The sequence below is a fragment of the Cetorhinus maximus genome, chromosome 2 (genome assembly GCF_964194155.1).
Source record: "Cetorhinus maximus chromosome 2, sCetMax3.hap1.1, whole genome shotgun sequence".
NCBI classification, from domain to species: Eukaryota; Metazoa; Chordata; class Chondrichthyes; order Lamniformes; family Cetorhinidae; genus Cetorhinus; species Cetorhinus maximus.
This window is the reverse complement of record NC_135880.1, coordinates 88454848-88468937: the sequence shown is the minus strand read 5'-3', so window position 1 is coordinate 88468937 and position 14090 is coordinate 88454848. Positions and strand designations below refer to the sequence as shown.

Below are 14090 nucleotides of genomic sequence, written 5' to 3'. Positions count from 1 at the left end.
CTGATCTGTTTGGTTAGCACCTGACATTACATAAAGACTTGTACTGATTATAGCAACTCTAAGCTTCAGGACATCCCAAAATCACTTTACAGCCAATGATTTACCTTTGGAGAAAAAACAACAGCCAATTTGTGCACAACAAGATTCCACAATAATGGACAGATAACCTGTTTTAATAGTGTTAGCTCATAGTCATCAGCATCCTTCCAACTACATAAAGGACACACAAATCAAATGGGGATGGGGTAGTTTTATGCGGTGCACTTTTGCTGCTAGCTGAAGAGACCAATCCATGAGAGGCAGGCGCTGCATATGAAGTGGTCATCAGGTGTCGTTAAGACTTGTTTTCAGTTGTCAAGGTGATGTTGCCACTAATAGTCATGGTGGCATGCTGGCCTACAGGTGGTGATGTCACATTTTCCACTGTCATCAGCTAATGTCTCTCAGGTGCGAGAATCACCTTCACAATCACCTTCATATCATGCTTGCAAGCATCCTTGAAGTGGAGCTTTGGGCATCCGCCTTGTAGTCTGACTCCAAATGCCTTGCCATACAGAAAATCCTTAGGGTGGTAGATTGTTGCTTACCTTCAAATGTGCCCCAGCCAGCAAGTCACCTCTGCTCAATGAGCGTCAACATACTTCAGAGATTTGCCTATAAAGAACTGGCATGCTCGTGAATTTGTTCTTCAATGAGATGCCCAGAACGTGCCGCAAACAGCAAAGAAGGAAATGGTCGTGTTTCTTTTCTCAATAGCTGCAAGTCATTCATGTTTTACAGCCACACAACGAGGTGCTGTGAAGACAGGACCAAGATGAGGGTTGAATGAGGCCTAAGATTCAGCTTGATGTTGTTCTATGCACATTTCACAAGTCGGCCAAAGGTGGGAGCTGCTTTCCCTATGCATGTATGGAGTTCTGCATCAAAAAGCAGATTGTCTGTCACCGTGGGCCCCATGTCACCCAGGTAGCAGAATTTGCTCAACATTTCCAGCATGTTATTTAGTGTGGTCGAGGGTCCCATGACCATGGTTTTCTTGACACATAGCCAGGGAGAACAAGTTAGACACATGGAAGACACAATATATAGTTCACAAATATAGGACTTAGAGGAGCACACAATCCCTGAGTCTTTGTAGCAGAATTTCCATGCGAGTGACCTAGTGCAGCATCATCAGCATAGGTTAGTTGTGATTTTTTTTTAAAAATTCATTCACGGGATGTGGGCATCACTGACTAGGCCAGCATTTATTGCCCATCCATAATTGCCCTTGAGAAGGTGGTGGTGAGCTGCCTTCTTGAACCAATGCAGTCGCTGTGGTGTAGGTAGACCCACAGTGCTGTTCGGGAGAGAGTTCCAGGATTTTGACCCAGCGACAATGAAGGAACGACAATATATTTACAAGTCAGGATGGTGAGTGGCTTGGAGGGGAACTTCCAGGTGGTGGTGTTCCCATCTATCTGCTGCCCTTGTCCTTCTAAATGGTAGCAATCATGGGTTTGGAAGGTGCTGCATAAGGAGCCTTAGTGAGATTCTGCAGTGCATATGGAAGATGATACACACTGCTGCTACTGTTCAGCGATGGTGGGGGGAGTGAATGTTTGTAGAAGAGGTACCAATCAAGTGGGCTGCTTTGTCCTGGACGGTGTTAAGCATCTTGTGTGTTCTTGGAGCTGCACTTGTCCAGATAAGTGGGGAGTATTCCATCACACTCCTGACTTGTGCCTTGTAGATGGTGGACAGACTTTGGGGAGTCAGGAGGTGAGTTACTCCATACATTTTATAACAAAAATTTCAGCACATTCGATCATTTGGTCCATCTTACCTGTGTGAGTGTTCAGTCCACATCACAGCTATCTATTTAATCTCACTACCCTGTGGTTTTCTGGTACCATTTAATATTTTTTGGCTCTAATCATTTAACCAATTGCCTCTTAAATACCACACATGACTCAATTTTAGTAACCACTTGCTACAAAACCCTTGCATGAAGAAAACCTTCTAACCTGCCCGTTTATGCGTTTAGTACTAATCCTAAATTATTGGCCTTATTCTGGGAACTAAGCATTCCATGGTGCTTAACATTTTAAAAAGACAGGCATAATGGAAAAGGGTGGGAGCAGCCCTGAAAATAAAGGATAACATGGGAACAGTTGTGAGAAAGGATCTTGGCTCAGGGGAAGATCAGGAAGTAGAATCAGCGTGCCTAAGTACAATAACAAGGGGAAAATAACACTGGTGGAAATAATTCACAGGCCTCTAACAATAGTTATGCCATTGCAGAGTATTAATCAAGAAATAATAGGAGCCTGTATCAAAGTTAACGCAATAATCATAGGGAACTTTAATCATCATACAGATTGGATAAATCAAAATGACAATGCAGGTCAGGAGGACAAGTTCATTGAATGCATTTGAAATGGCTTCATAGAACAATACATTGTAAACCAACCAGGGATAAGGCTATTTTAGATCTTGTATTGTTTAATGCGATAGGGTTAATTAGTAATCTCATTTAAAGGACCAAAGGGACAGAGTGATCACGATATGATAAACTTAATGTAAAATTCTGACAGTGACATACATAAATCCAAAGCAAGAGTCTTAAACTTAAAACAAATTACACAAGTATGGACAGAAGAGTTGAATGAGGTAGACTGGGGAAAAAGATTTTAAAAAGGGCATAATGGCAGATTAGTGGAAACCATTTAAAGAAATAACTCAAAACTCTCAACAAAAATCATTCCATTGAGAAACAAAAGCTCCACGTGAAAAGTAATCATTTCATGATTGACTAAAGGCAAGGACACCGTTAGACTAAAAGGGGCTTTTAATGTTGTGAGTTAAGTCAGAGGAATGAGAATTTTGGATATCAGCAAACAATGACAAAAATAGAATGAGAATGAATTGGCAAGAAATATAAAAATGGGATTATAAGAGCTTCTACAATATGCAAAGTAAACAATGGCCCCTTGGAGTGATTGAAATTATAATGGGGAATAGGAATCAGAGACATTAAACAAATATTTCGTATCTGTTTATACAGAAGATGAACACAGAGCAAAAATATGTGGGAACTAACAGACAAATAAGAGTGAAGAACATAAGGTAATTAATATCAGTAGAGGAAAAGCATTAGTGAAACTTATGGAACTAAAAGCCGACAAATCCTTTGGACCTAATGGTATACATCCTAGGGTTCTAAAAGAGGTGGCTGCAGAGGTAACGGATGCAATGATGAGATCTTTCAAAATTCCCTGGATTATAGAATGGTCCCCATGGATTGGAAGGTAGCAAACATAACAGCACTATTCAAGAAAAAGGACCTGTTAGCCTGACATCATTCACTTGGAAAATGCTGGAATCTATTATTAAAAGGAGGTTAGCAAGGCAATCAAAAATTCACAATATGATTAGGCAGAGTCAGCATGGTTTTATAAAAGGGAAATCATGTTTGACTAACTTAGAATTTCTTGAAGATGCAAATAACAGGGTCGATAAAGGGGAAGCAGTGGATGCAGTATATTTGGATTTTCAAAAGGCATTCGAGAAAGCGCCATATAAAAGGATCATGTGATTAGCATTAATATATTTGCATGGCTAGAGAATTATTTCACAGACAGAAAACAGAGTAGGGTTAAATGGGTCATATTTTCAAGTTGGAAGGCTGTTATTAGTGGGCTGCCGTAAGGATCAGCATTGGGGCCTCAGCTACTTATAATCTAAATTAACAACTCAGGTGAAGGTACCAGGAATAGTGTATACAAAGCTAGGTGGGATAGTAAGCTGTGAGGAGGACACAAAGAGGCTGCAACGAGGTATACCAGGTTAAGGTGAGGGTGAGCAATAAGGTGGCAGATAGAATATAATGTGCGGAAATGAGAGAACAGAAAAGCAGAGTGTTTTGAAAAATATTGATGTTCAGACAAACCTGGGTGCACTAGAACAAGGAACCAAGTTAGCAGGCAGGTACAGCAAACAATTAGGAATGCAAATGGCAGGTTGGCCTGGATTGCGAGGACATTGGAGTGCAAGAATAATGGAGGTGGTGGCATTGTGGTATTGTCATTGGACTGGTAATTCAGAGGCCCAGGGTAAAGCACTGGGGACCCGGGTTTGAATCCCGCCATGGCAGATTTGAATTCAATCAAAAAAAATCTGGAATTAAAAGTCTAATGATGACCATGAAACCATTGTCGATGGCCGTAAAAATTCATTTGGGTCACTAATATCTTTTAGGGAAGGGAATTTGCCATCCTCACCTGGTTTGGCCTACACGTGACTCCAGATCTACAGTAATGTGGAGGGTCTTAAATGCCTTCTGAAATGCCCACTCAGTTGTATCAAACCACTAAAAAGTCAAGAAAAAGGAATGAAACCAGGCAGACCACCAGCATCAGCCGAGGCACTGGAAATGACAACAGCAAACCCAGCCCTGTCATAGAGTCAGAGGTCTACAGCACAGAAAAAGTTCCTTCGGCCCATTGAGTCTGCGCCGGTCAAACAAGTACCTAACTATTCTAATCCCATTTTCCAGCACGAGGCCCATAGCCTTGTATGCCATGGCATCGCAAGTGCACATCCAAATACTTCTTAAACGTTTTGAGGGTTTCTGCTTCTACCACCCTTTCAGACAGTAAGTTCTAGATTCCCACCACCCTCTGGGTGAAAAAATTCTTCCTCTCATCCCTTCTAAACCTCCTGCCCCTTACCTTAAATCTATGCCCCCTGGTTACTGAACCCTCCACCAAGGGGAAAAGTTCCTTCCTGTCTACCCTATCTATGCCCCTTATAATTTTATACACTATAGTGTGTAAAATATTTTGACACCTTGGAGTGTATTATCACCTCAAGTGTGACAATTAGATGTTGTATTATAATATAGATTGTTAGGAAATAGAGATGGTTTAAATAAGTTATACTTGTATTTGTGGGTGTTAGGAATAAGTTTTAGCTTTAATGTTTAAGTTTGGTTTGTATTTCTGTGTTTGTCCATTAAGAAAAGGTCAAATTGAGCTTTAGTTTCACTTTAAAAAAGGTGCCTGCATTTCTAATGGAGAGTTTTACAACTGTTGCAGCGAAGTTAAATAAACAAGAGTAGAGAAATTGGGCTGTTGCCTAGCAACAGGGGCCCAGAGAGGCAGGTTCCTCCCATAGACATACAGAAGAAACTGGAAACAGCAGTTTTGATTTGGAAGCTGTTGGTTTCAGTTGGTTTTGAAAACAGCTGCCAGGAGAGACTGAAGCAAAGGGAATATATAACAAGTCCCAAGCTAAAGAAAAGACCCCAAAATCCAGGGGAGTGGAACAGGAGAAAGTCCCAAGCAGACCTTCTAGTCAAAGAAAGGACAAGAACATGGAAAAGGTCTTGTTAAGTAAAGTTAAGAGTGAGGGGCGAGAGAAAGGCTCCAAGCTTCTGGTTTAAAGAGGCAAAAGCTGCAGAAAGCAGATTTAAAGCGAGAATAGCTTACAAGAGGTAAGAAGGTCCAAAGAGATAGCTGAAGGTCTGTGTGGTAATTATGGTTTATGTAATCGACCCTGTAAAGTCCACCTTGCTAACAAATGGAGGCTTGTGCCAAAACTGGGAGAGCTGTCTCACAATCTAATCAAGTAACAGCCTGACATTGGTACGATTCCGTGAGGATGACTATCAGATCATGTCCCAGGCACCACCATCACCATCCCAGCAGAGGCAGGGCCACAGTGACATAGTCAGGAGGGAGTTGCCCTGGGAGTCCTCAACATCAACTCCCGCCACAATGAAGTCCATGTCCAAATGCAGCAAGACCCAGGCAATATCCAGGCTTGGGCTGACAAGTGGCAAGTAACCTTCGCGCCACACAAATGCCAGGCAATGATCATCCCCAACAAGAGAGAATCTAACCATCACCCTTTGACATTCATTGGCATTACCATCACCAAATCCCCCCACTATCAACATTCTGGGGGGGGTTACCATTGACCAGAAACTAAACTGGATTAGCCATATAAATACTGTGGCTATAAGAGCAGGTCAGAAGCTAGGAATCCTCTGGCGAGTAACTCACCTCCTGACTTCCCAAAGCCTGCCCACCATTACAAGGCACAAGTCAGGGGTGTGATGGACCCTCCACTTTCCTGGATGAGTGCAGCTCCAACAACACTCAAGAAGCTTGACACCATCCAGGACAAAGCAGCCCACTTGATTGGCACCCCTTTCATAAACATTCACTCCCTCCACCACCGATGCAGAGTGGCAGCAGTGTGTACCATCAACAAGATGAACTACAGCAACTCACCGACGCTCCTTAGACAGCACCTTCCAAACCCACGACCACTACCATCTAGAAGCACAAGGGCAGCAGATACATGAGAACACCACCATCTGGAAGTTCCCCTCCAAGCCACTCATCATCCTGACTTGGAAATATATCACTGTACCTTCACTGTCACTAGGTCAAAATCTTGGAACTCCCTCCCTAACAGCACTGTGGGTGTACCTACACCACATGGACTGCAGCGGTTCAAGAAGGCAGCTCACCACCACCTTCTCAAGGGCAACTAGGGATGGGCAATAAATGCTGGCCTAGCCAGCAAAGCCCAAATCCCACAAATGAACTTTAAAAAAATTTATTGCAAAGGGCTTTGGTACTGGAGTACTCACCAAAACTGCATAGTTTAGGTTTCCTTATTTAAGGAAGGATATACTTGCCTTAGAGGGGATGTAGTGAAGGTTCACTAGATTCCTAGGATGAAAGTGTTGTACAATGATGAGGTTCAGTAGATTGGGTCTTTATTTGCTGGAAATTAGGAGACAGAGGTCAACTCATTGAAGCATAGAACAGTGCAGGCTTGACAGGAAAATGCTAAGAAGTTATTTCTCCTGGCTTGAGACTCTAGAACCAGGGTTCAGTCTCAATATAAAAAGGTACATCACTTAAAACTGAGATGAGGTGGAATTTCTTGAGGGTTATGAATCTTAGCAATTATCCACCCCAGGAGGGCTTTAGATGCCCAGTCATTGAAAATATTCAAAGGTCAAGATAGATTTTTGAACTTTAAGGGAAGCAAGTGATCTGGCTATTGGACAGGGAAGTAGAATTGATGTCAAAGATCAGCGATGAATTCATAAGATATACAGCACAGGAACAGTCCACTTGGCTCATACGAGCAAGCTCGCATGACCTACTTCTGCTATTATTCCTCGTTTTTTTTTCTGGATTCACTGCTGTCCATCTCACACCTTCGCAAAAAATGTTGCACAGCTCAATTAGATTCTCCCCTTAAAAACTTTTACTCCAACTCATGCAGTGTCAGCAAAAATATACACTCTTTATCCTGGTACAATCATGCTTTGAACAATCAATAGGTACATCTCTCACTCTGGCCCCACTGAAGAATCTTAGTTTGATTATATGTCTTCTCTGTTCTTTTAACCAAAAAATGTACTACTTTACATTTAACTATAGTGAACCACATGTGTGGAAAATAGTCTGACTGGGAGCGAGCCTATGACCTTCAGTTGTTTTCAATCTATGCTCTGCTACCTTTGAGTATTTATATTACTCTGTGTGACGGAGGCCAAAACAAATCCCTGGATATATTAATGCCTACATACTTGCATGTCTGGGAATTGGATTTTTGTTGGTAGTTGTATTCTATGTTTGATTCTATAATTCTACAAGCATAGAATGGTTACAGCACAGAAAGAGTCCATCAGCCTGCTGTGTCTGTGCTGGTTCCCTGCAAGAGCAAATCAGCTAGTCCCATTCCCGCAAACATTTCCAGTAGCCTTGCAAATTCTCTCTTCAGGCGCTTTTTCCAATTCCCTTTTGAAAGCCACAATTGAATCTCCCTCTATCAAACTCTCAGGCAGTGCATTCCAAATCATAACCACTTGCTGCATAAATAAGTTCTCCTTCATGTCGCCATTGCTTCTTTTGTCAATCACCGGAAATCAATGTCCTCTGGTTCTCGGCCCTTCCACCAATGGGAACTGTTTCTCCCTATCTACTCTTTTCAGACCCCTCAGTTTTAAAAGACGTCTACCAACCTCCTTTCAATTGTCACCTCACTGAAGGAGAGTAACCCCTGTTTCTCCAATCTCTCAACGTAACTGAAGCTCATTATCGCTGGAACCATTCTCGTAAATTTTTTCTGCCCCCCACCACTAAAGCTTTCCCATCCTTCCTAAAGTGTGGCGCCCAAAATTGGACACAATATTAAGCAGAGTTCAAAACATATTTGCTTTTGCACTCTTACGTCTTTTATAAAACCCAGGATCCCATCATCTTTTTAACCGTTTTCTCAACTTGCACTGCCATCTTGAAGGATTTGTGTACATATAGCTCCAGGTTTCCTTGCTCCGGCACCCCCTTTAAAAATATACCCTTTTTTTATATTGCCTTTCCTTGTTCTTCCTACCAAAACGTTCACTTCACACCTTCCTGCATTAAATGTTATCTGCCAGATCTGTCAATTCAACCTCATCCAATCACTATTCTCCTCACAGTTCACAATACTTCAAGTTTTGTGTCACAGAAAAAAATTGAGATTGTGCCACGCATACCCATGTCTAGGTCATTAATATAGATCAAGGAAAGCCTGGGGTTCTAGCTGACCCCTGGAGAACCCCACTGTATACCTTCCAGTCGGAAAAAAAACGGATCACCACTGTTCTTTGTTTCCTGTCACTCAGCCAACTTTGTATCCATGCAGCTTCTTTCCCTTTTGTTCCATTAGCTTCACTTTTGCTGGCAAGCCTGTTATGGAGACCTTTATCAAGCATCTTTTGAAAATCCATGTACACATCAACTGCATTACCCTCATCAGCTCTACATCACCTTAAAACTCAAATCAAGTTAGTTAAACATTATTCACCTTTAACAAATCCATGTTGGCATTCCTTAATTAATCCACGCTTGTCCAAATGACGGTTAATTGTGTCCTGCATTATTGTTCCAAAAGCTCTCCCACACCACAGTTAAACTGACTGGCCTGTAGTTGCTGGGTTTATCCTTACACCCTTTTTTGAACATAAGGTGTAACATCTGCAATTCTAAAGCCCTCTGGCACCACCCATGTATCTAAGGAGGATTGGAAGATTATGGCCAGCCCTTCCACAATTTCCTCCCTTTCTGTGGCAGCCTTCCGTCTCGATGGTTTGCGCCATTGTAGTCAACTGTTTTGAGCATCACCTGGTGTAGCTCAGGAGCAACACTCTGGCATGGCAGTCTCTGCCTCATTTGCTGCAGAGGAAGACAGTGGGTTGAGAAGGTGCACAATTTTCTGGCCTCTTTTTACTGGGCCTTCTTCATATGTTTCTAGATATGTTTAGAGTTCAAATGGCATGGAATGCAAATTCTTCATCTCATTCACCTGAGAATCCTAGTGATAATACTGGCTCTTTGGGATATTTATTCTACTCGTTATGCTGCCTTCCTCCCCAAAATAAAACAAGCTTTTGTAGTTGAATCATGTGACGTGAACTGAAATGTCATTCAGATTTATTTACTGTAGTCTACTGGGAAATATTACATAAGAACATAATGGGAGCAGACCATTCAGCCCCTCAAGCCTATTGCGCTAATCAATCAGATCATGTTCAATCTGTATCTTACACATTTCATAGCGTCTTCTATTATGGACATCTTGCAGAAAAAAATGATTACAATTGGAGCTGATAGAATTAAGCTACTGTTGTACAAGGTTTGTAACTCCACTTGTAGAAAAAGGGGCATTTATTTAATTCACCACAATGTCTCACCTCAGTAACCACACATAGTATTTGAACCGATTTTGTTGTCCCATAAGTCTGAAATCAATTATGAGGATGGTCACATGTTAAAGGACATTCTTTAAACTTTATATTCATTAGTCAACTAAATAAATATATGCCTAATTATTTGGGAGGGACATTAAACTTCACAACTTCAAATTCTGGAAAACTCTCAGCTAAAACACACACACACACACTTTAAAAAAGGAAGGACACTTGGCAGCAATATCTATATATAAAAAACTCCAACTAATGGAATATACTTTAATTTTGCACTGTATATCTCTAACATGATGTTCCAAATTCATCACCAGTTACAGATTTGTAACTACCAGTACTTCATCCTAAATTAAACAACTCCAATTATACTTTTCAATTACATCTCAAGTTTGGAAAAGCAAATAGATAATTATATTGCTAGATATGTTTAGAGTTCAAATGGCATGGAATGCAAATTCTTCATCTCATTCACCTGAGAATCCTAGTGATAATACTGGCTCTTTGGGATATTTATTCTACTCGTTATGCTGCCTTCCTCCCCAAAATAAAACAGCTAATCTGCTTTGAACTGACTGCCTCACCAAGCTTAAGCAGTTACTTAAACTTGTAAAATAGATAACTGTGTACTGTGTGCCATGTCTAACATACTGAATGTTACATTCAGATTCTGAATAGGGAGAAAATGAGAAAGTGCAGATAGGTACTCAAAGTTTGCAATAGAAGTAAACTGCAACTTTGATAGTGACCTATTGATTTCATTGATGCTTGACCTGTACATATACAGAGGGGATGGCATTTCCAATCTAGAACAAAAACAAAAATACCTGGAAAAACTCAGCAGGTCTGACAGCATCTGCGGGAGAGGGATACAGTTAAGGTTTCGAGTCCAAATGACTCTTCATCAGAACTATGGAAAAATAGAAAAGAGGTGAAATATAAGCTGGTTTAAAAGGGGGTAGGGGGTGGGACAGGTAGAGCTGGATAGAGGGCCAGTGATAGGTGGAGATTGCCAAAATGGCAATTCCTATCACTGGCCCTCTATCCAGCTCTACCTGTCTCCCCCCAGCCCCCCTAAACCAGCTTATATTTCACCTCTTTTCTATTTTTCCTTCGTTTTGATGAAGAGTCATTCGGACTTGAAATGTTAACTGTATCCCTCTCCGCATTGCTGTCAGGCCTGCTGAGTTTTTCCAGGTATTTTTGTTTTTTATTCTAGATTTCCAACATCTGCAGTATTTTGCTTTCATCTTAGCATTTCCAATCTAAATTGGCAAAACCGTGGTCACTTTTCCCAGCAATGTCTTGAAATCACACCGTGATCTATAGTTTAGAACAAGGCTAAAATACTTCAGTCAAAATCTAGAGTCAAAAATGTGGCAAACCTAGCATCTCTCCCCACCATAGGAAGGACTGCTGCAAAACTAACAGAACGCAATTGTAATAGTTTATATAATCGGTAAAAAGTGCTCGCCAAACTAAAAAGTGAAAGATAACAGAACTCGTTGCAAATGCTTTGCAGCGCTGGCAAATCCAACATCATCCTCCCTTAGGTCCGTTCTGGATTTGCACGCCTATTGGCAGACGTGTGTGAATGAGTTGCACGTACGTACAGGTGAGGAACGAAAACACGAAGAGGGTGCCCCGTTGCCAGTTTTTAGTGGTGTGGATAACTATGCGGAGGCCTAAAAAGGGCTCTCCAGAATCGCCTGTCCTTACCGTGTATCCTCTCTCGAGATCGCTCTCCTCATATCTGAAGGACGGAATGGCCACTTCTATCATATGGTGCATGGTGCAGAGGAGCTCCCAGAATAATAATCGCTTGACCAAACAAAATGCCTCGATTACCACTTTCTTTTTTTTAAAAAAAAAAGAGCGTAGCCGCTGCGTCGCCTCCGGTCGTGTCGGGAAGCTTCTTCCCGCCTGGATCAACACAGTAACACTCAGCAGCGGCCAAAAGCCATTTGTAAAAGAAAGTCACGTGAGCGTCTGTCCGCGTCACGTGATCCTGGCATTGGAATGTTGCAATCCTGGCCGAGTTCCATTCCAGGGATAAGGTTCTAGAATGCTGATCACCCGCTCCCATGGAAACCTTCATGGTCTCACTTCTGCTGCACATCTGGGTTTAATTTGAAAAGCATCAGTCAAAGGTTGAGCCCGACACAGAGTAGCAATAGGCACTAGACAGCAGCAAGCAACGAAGCAACAGGAAGGTCGTTCAGCCGCTGCTAGAACAGTATTGTATTAACAACTGAGCAAGCAGCAAAGAAAGAGATACAAGATAATGAATTGCACAGAGAAGGCAAATCCATTATACTACTTCAAGTATCAGTTGGTACTACTCATGCCTCTGAGTCAAGTATGGGCACAAACCTACGTTCTTACAAGATTTAGGCCCATAATTTAGAGTGATAGTTGAGTACTGAGGAAGGACTGTTGGAAATGCTGTTCTTCAGGATTGTCAATATATCTTTGAAGTGAAAAATTGATACTGCAGGCTAAAGTAGTTGCCAAGTTTCCTCATTGATTCTGAGCCTTGAATTGAAATATAACAATTTGCTTTGTCTTTGTTCCAGCATCCATGCTGCTGCTTATTTTAATGACTTTTTTTTAGAGAAAGTAACGTACCAATTTCTTCTTCCTTATTTCTCCCATTCTATTTTTTTTTAGCACTTCTACAAAATGAGAACTGAGTGGTAAGTTCCCATCTATCTCTGATCTTGAGCCACCTGCCACTGGGTGTTGCCTGACCTCTTACTTTGTACCCTTCCCTACTTTCTGAGGTAATGAAGGATTTGGGAAGCATTCCATGTACCATCCCATAAATCTTGGACTTAATTGTTAGATCTGAGCTATTTTAACCAATATACAGCAGAGATGGAGATAATAGGCTTCAGTTCATGTAATTATAGAAACTGTCGTAAAGCCATAAACATTATAATTCTCGAAACTCAACTTTCATGTCTTCCTTGTTCCTTTGCATTTTCTTTAGCAAGAGAACGCAAATGAAGCCCTGTTATTTTAATAGAAGGGTTAACAGAAGGCTTTTATTTGTGCTGTGGATGCTGCATAAGCCCTGGTCCCATAGCATTCTTTGGTACTGTATTTTATTGTACGTTCTGAAGGAGAGAAAGCACTCATGCAACAATTACAAAGATTGTGAAGTAAGAAGTAGAAATATTGAAAGGGGAAAGACAGGAAACAGAATATAAGTAAGAAAAAGTGAGGAACCTATATTAATTGCAGCATTATTCTGCATTGCAGGATGGCAATCACCTTAGTTTTTGCAGCTCTGTACATTGATCTTCCACCACATAGGTGTGTCAGCCTTGTCTCAGTTGGTAGCAGTGTTACTGCTGAGTCTGAAGGTTGTAGGTTCAAGACCCACTACAGGTCCTGAGGACAAAAGTGTAGGTTGATACTCCAGTGCAGTACTCAGGGACTGCTATGCAGTCAGAGGTCCATCATTCAGACGTGATATTAAATTGAGACCTTATCTGCTCTATCAGGTGCGTGTAAATGATCCCATGGCATTTTGAAGAAGAGCAGAAGCCAATACTTATTCCTCAATCAACATCACAAAAGCAGATTATCTGAATGTTATCACGTTGATGTTTGTGGGAGCTTCTTGTGCACAAATTGGCTGCCGCATTTCCTGTATTACCAAAGTGACTACATTTCAAAAAGTACCTCATTTGCTGTAAAGTGCTTTGGGATGCCCTGGGATCGTATGTAAATACAAGTCTTTTCTTTTACACTTAAAATGTGAATTATGGTTCAGCGGGCCACTGGTGTTGCTCACCATTTTGTGTAAAGACTTCACATCAGTTGCTTTTATATGATGATCAAGATCACCTCTTCCTGATGATTGCTGATCGGAAGTGTTTTTTCTATTCCTTCCAGAAGTTCCAAATTTGAGCTACTGAAACAAAAGAATACCAAAAGCTTGAGAGAGTTGTATCACCAGTAATGGGACATTAAAGTTGGGTTCAGCAAAAGAGGATCTTTAATTTAGCATTTTCCATGACCTCAGGATGTCCCAAACTGCTTTAGAAGTATAATCCCTGTTGTAATGTAGAGAAGCACAGCATTATCCCACACCCAGCAATGAGATAAATAACCAAATAATCTGTTTTAGTTTTGAAGAAGAGTCATTTTGGATTCAAAACATTAACTAACCCTGTTTCTCTCCCCATAGATACTGTCAGACTGGCTGTATTTTTCCAGCACTTTGTTTTTATTTCAGATTTCCAGCGTCTGCAGGTTTTGCTTTTATTAATCAGTTTTAGTGATTAGTTGCAAGATAAATATTGATCACTGGAAGAACTCTCCTATT

At 41.2% G+C, this 14090-nt stretch overlaps 1 protein-coding gene across 1 annotated transcript in view; it reads right to left on the bottom strand.

Annotated features, from left to right (window-relative positions):
• Nucleotides 1-11721, bottom strand: part of LOC144695787 (sorting nexin-24-like) — a 227139-nt gene extending 215418 nt beyond the window's left edge. Inside the window, exon 1 of the mRNA XM_078566774.1 lies at nt 11474-11721. Coding sequence (XP_078422900.1) covers nt 11474-11545 — 72 coding nt within the window. The 5' untranslated portion in view covers nt 11546-11721. The remainder of the gene's footprint in view (nt 1-11473) is intronic.
• Between the last annotated feature and the right edge of the window lie 2369 nt (nt 11722-14090).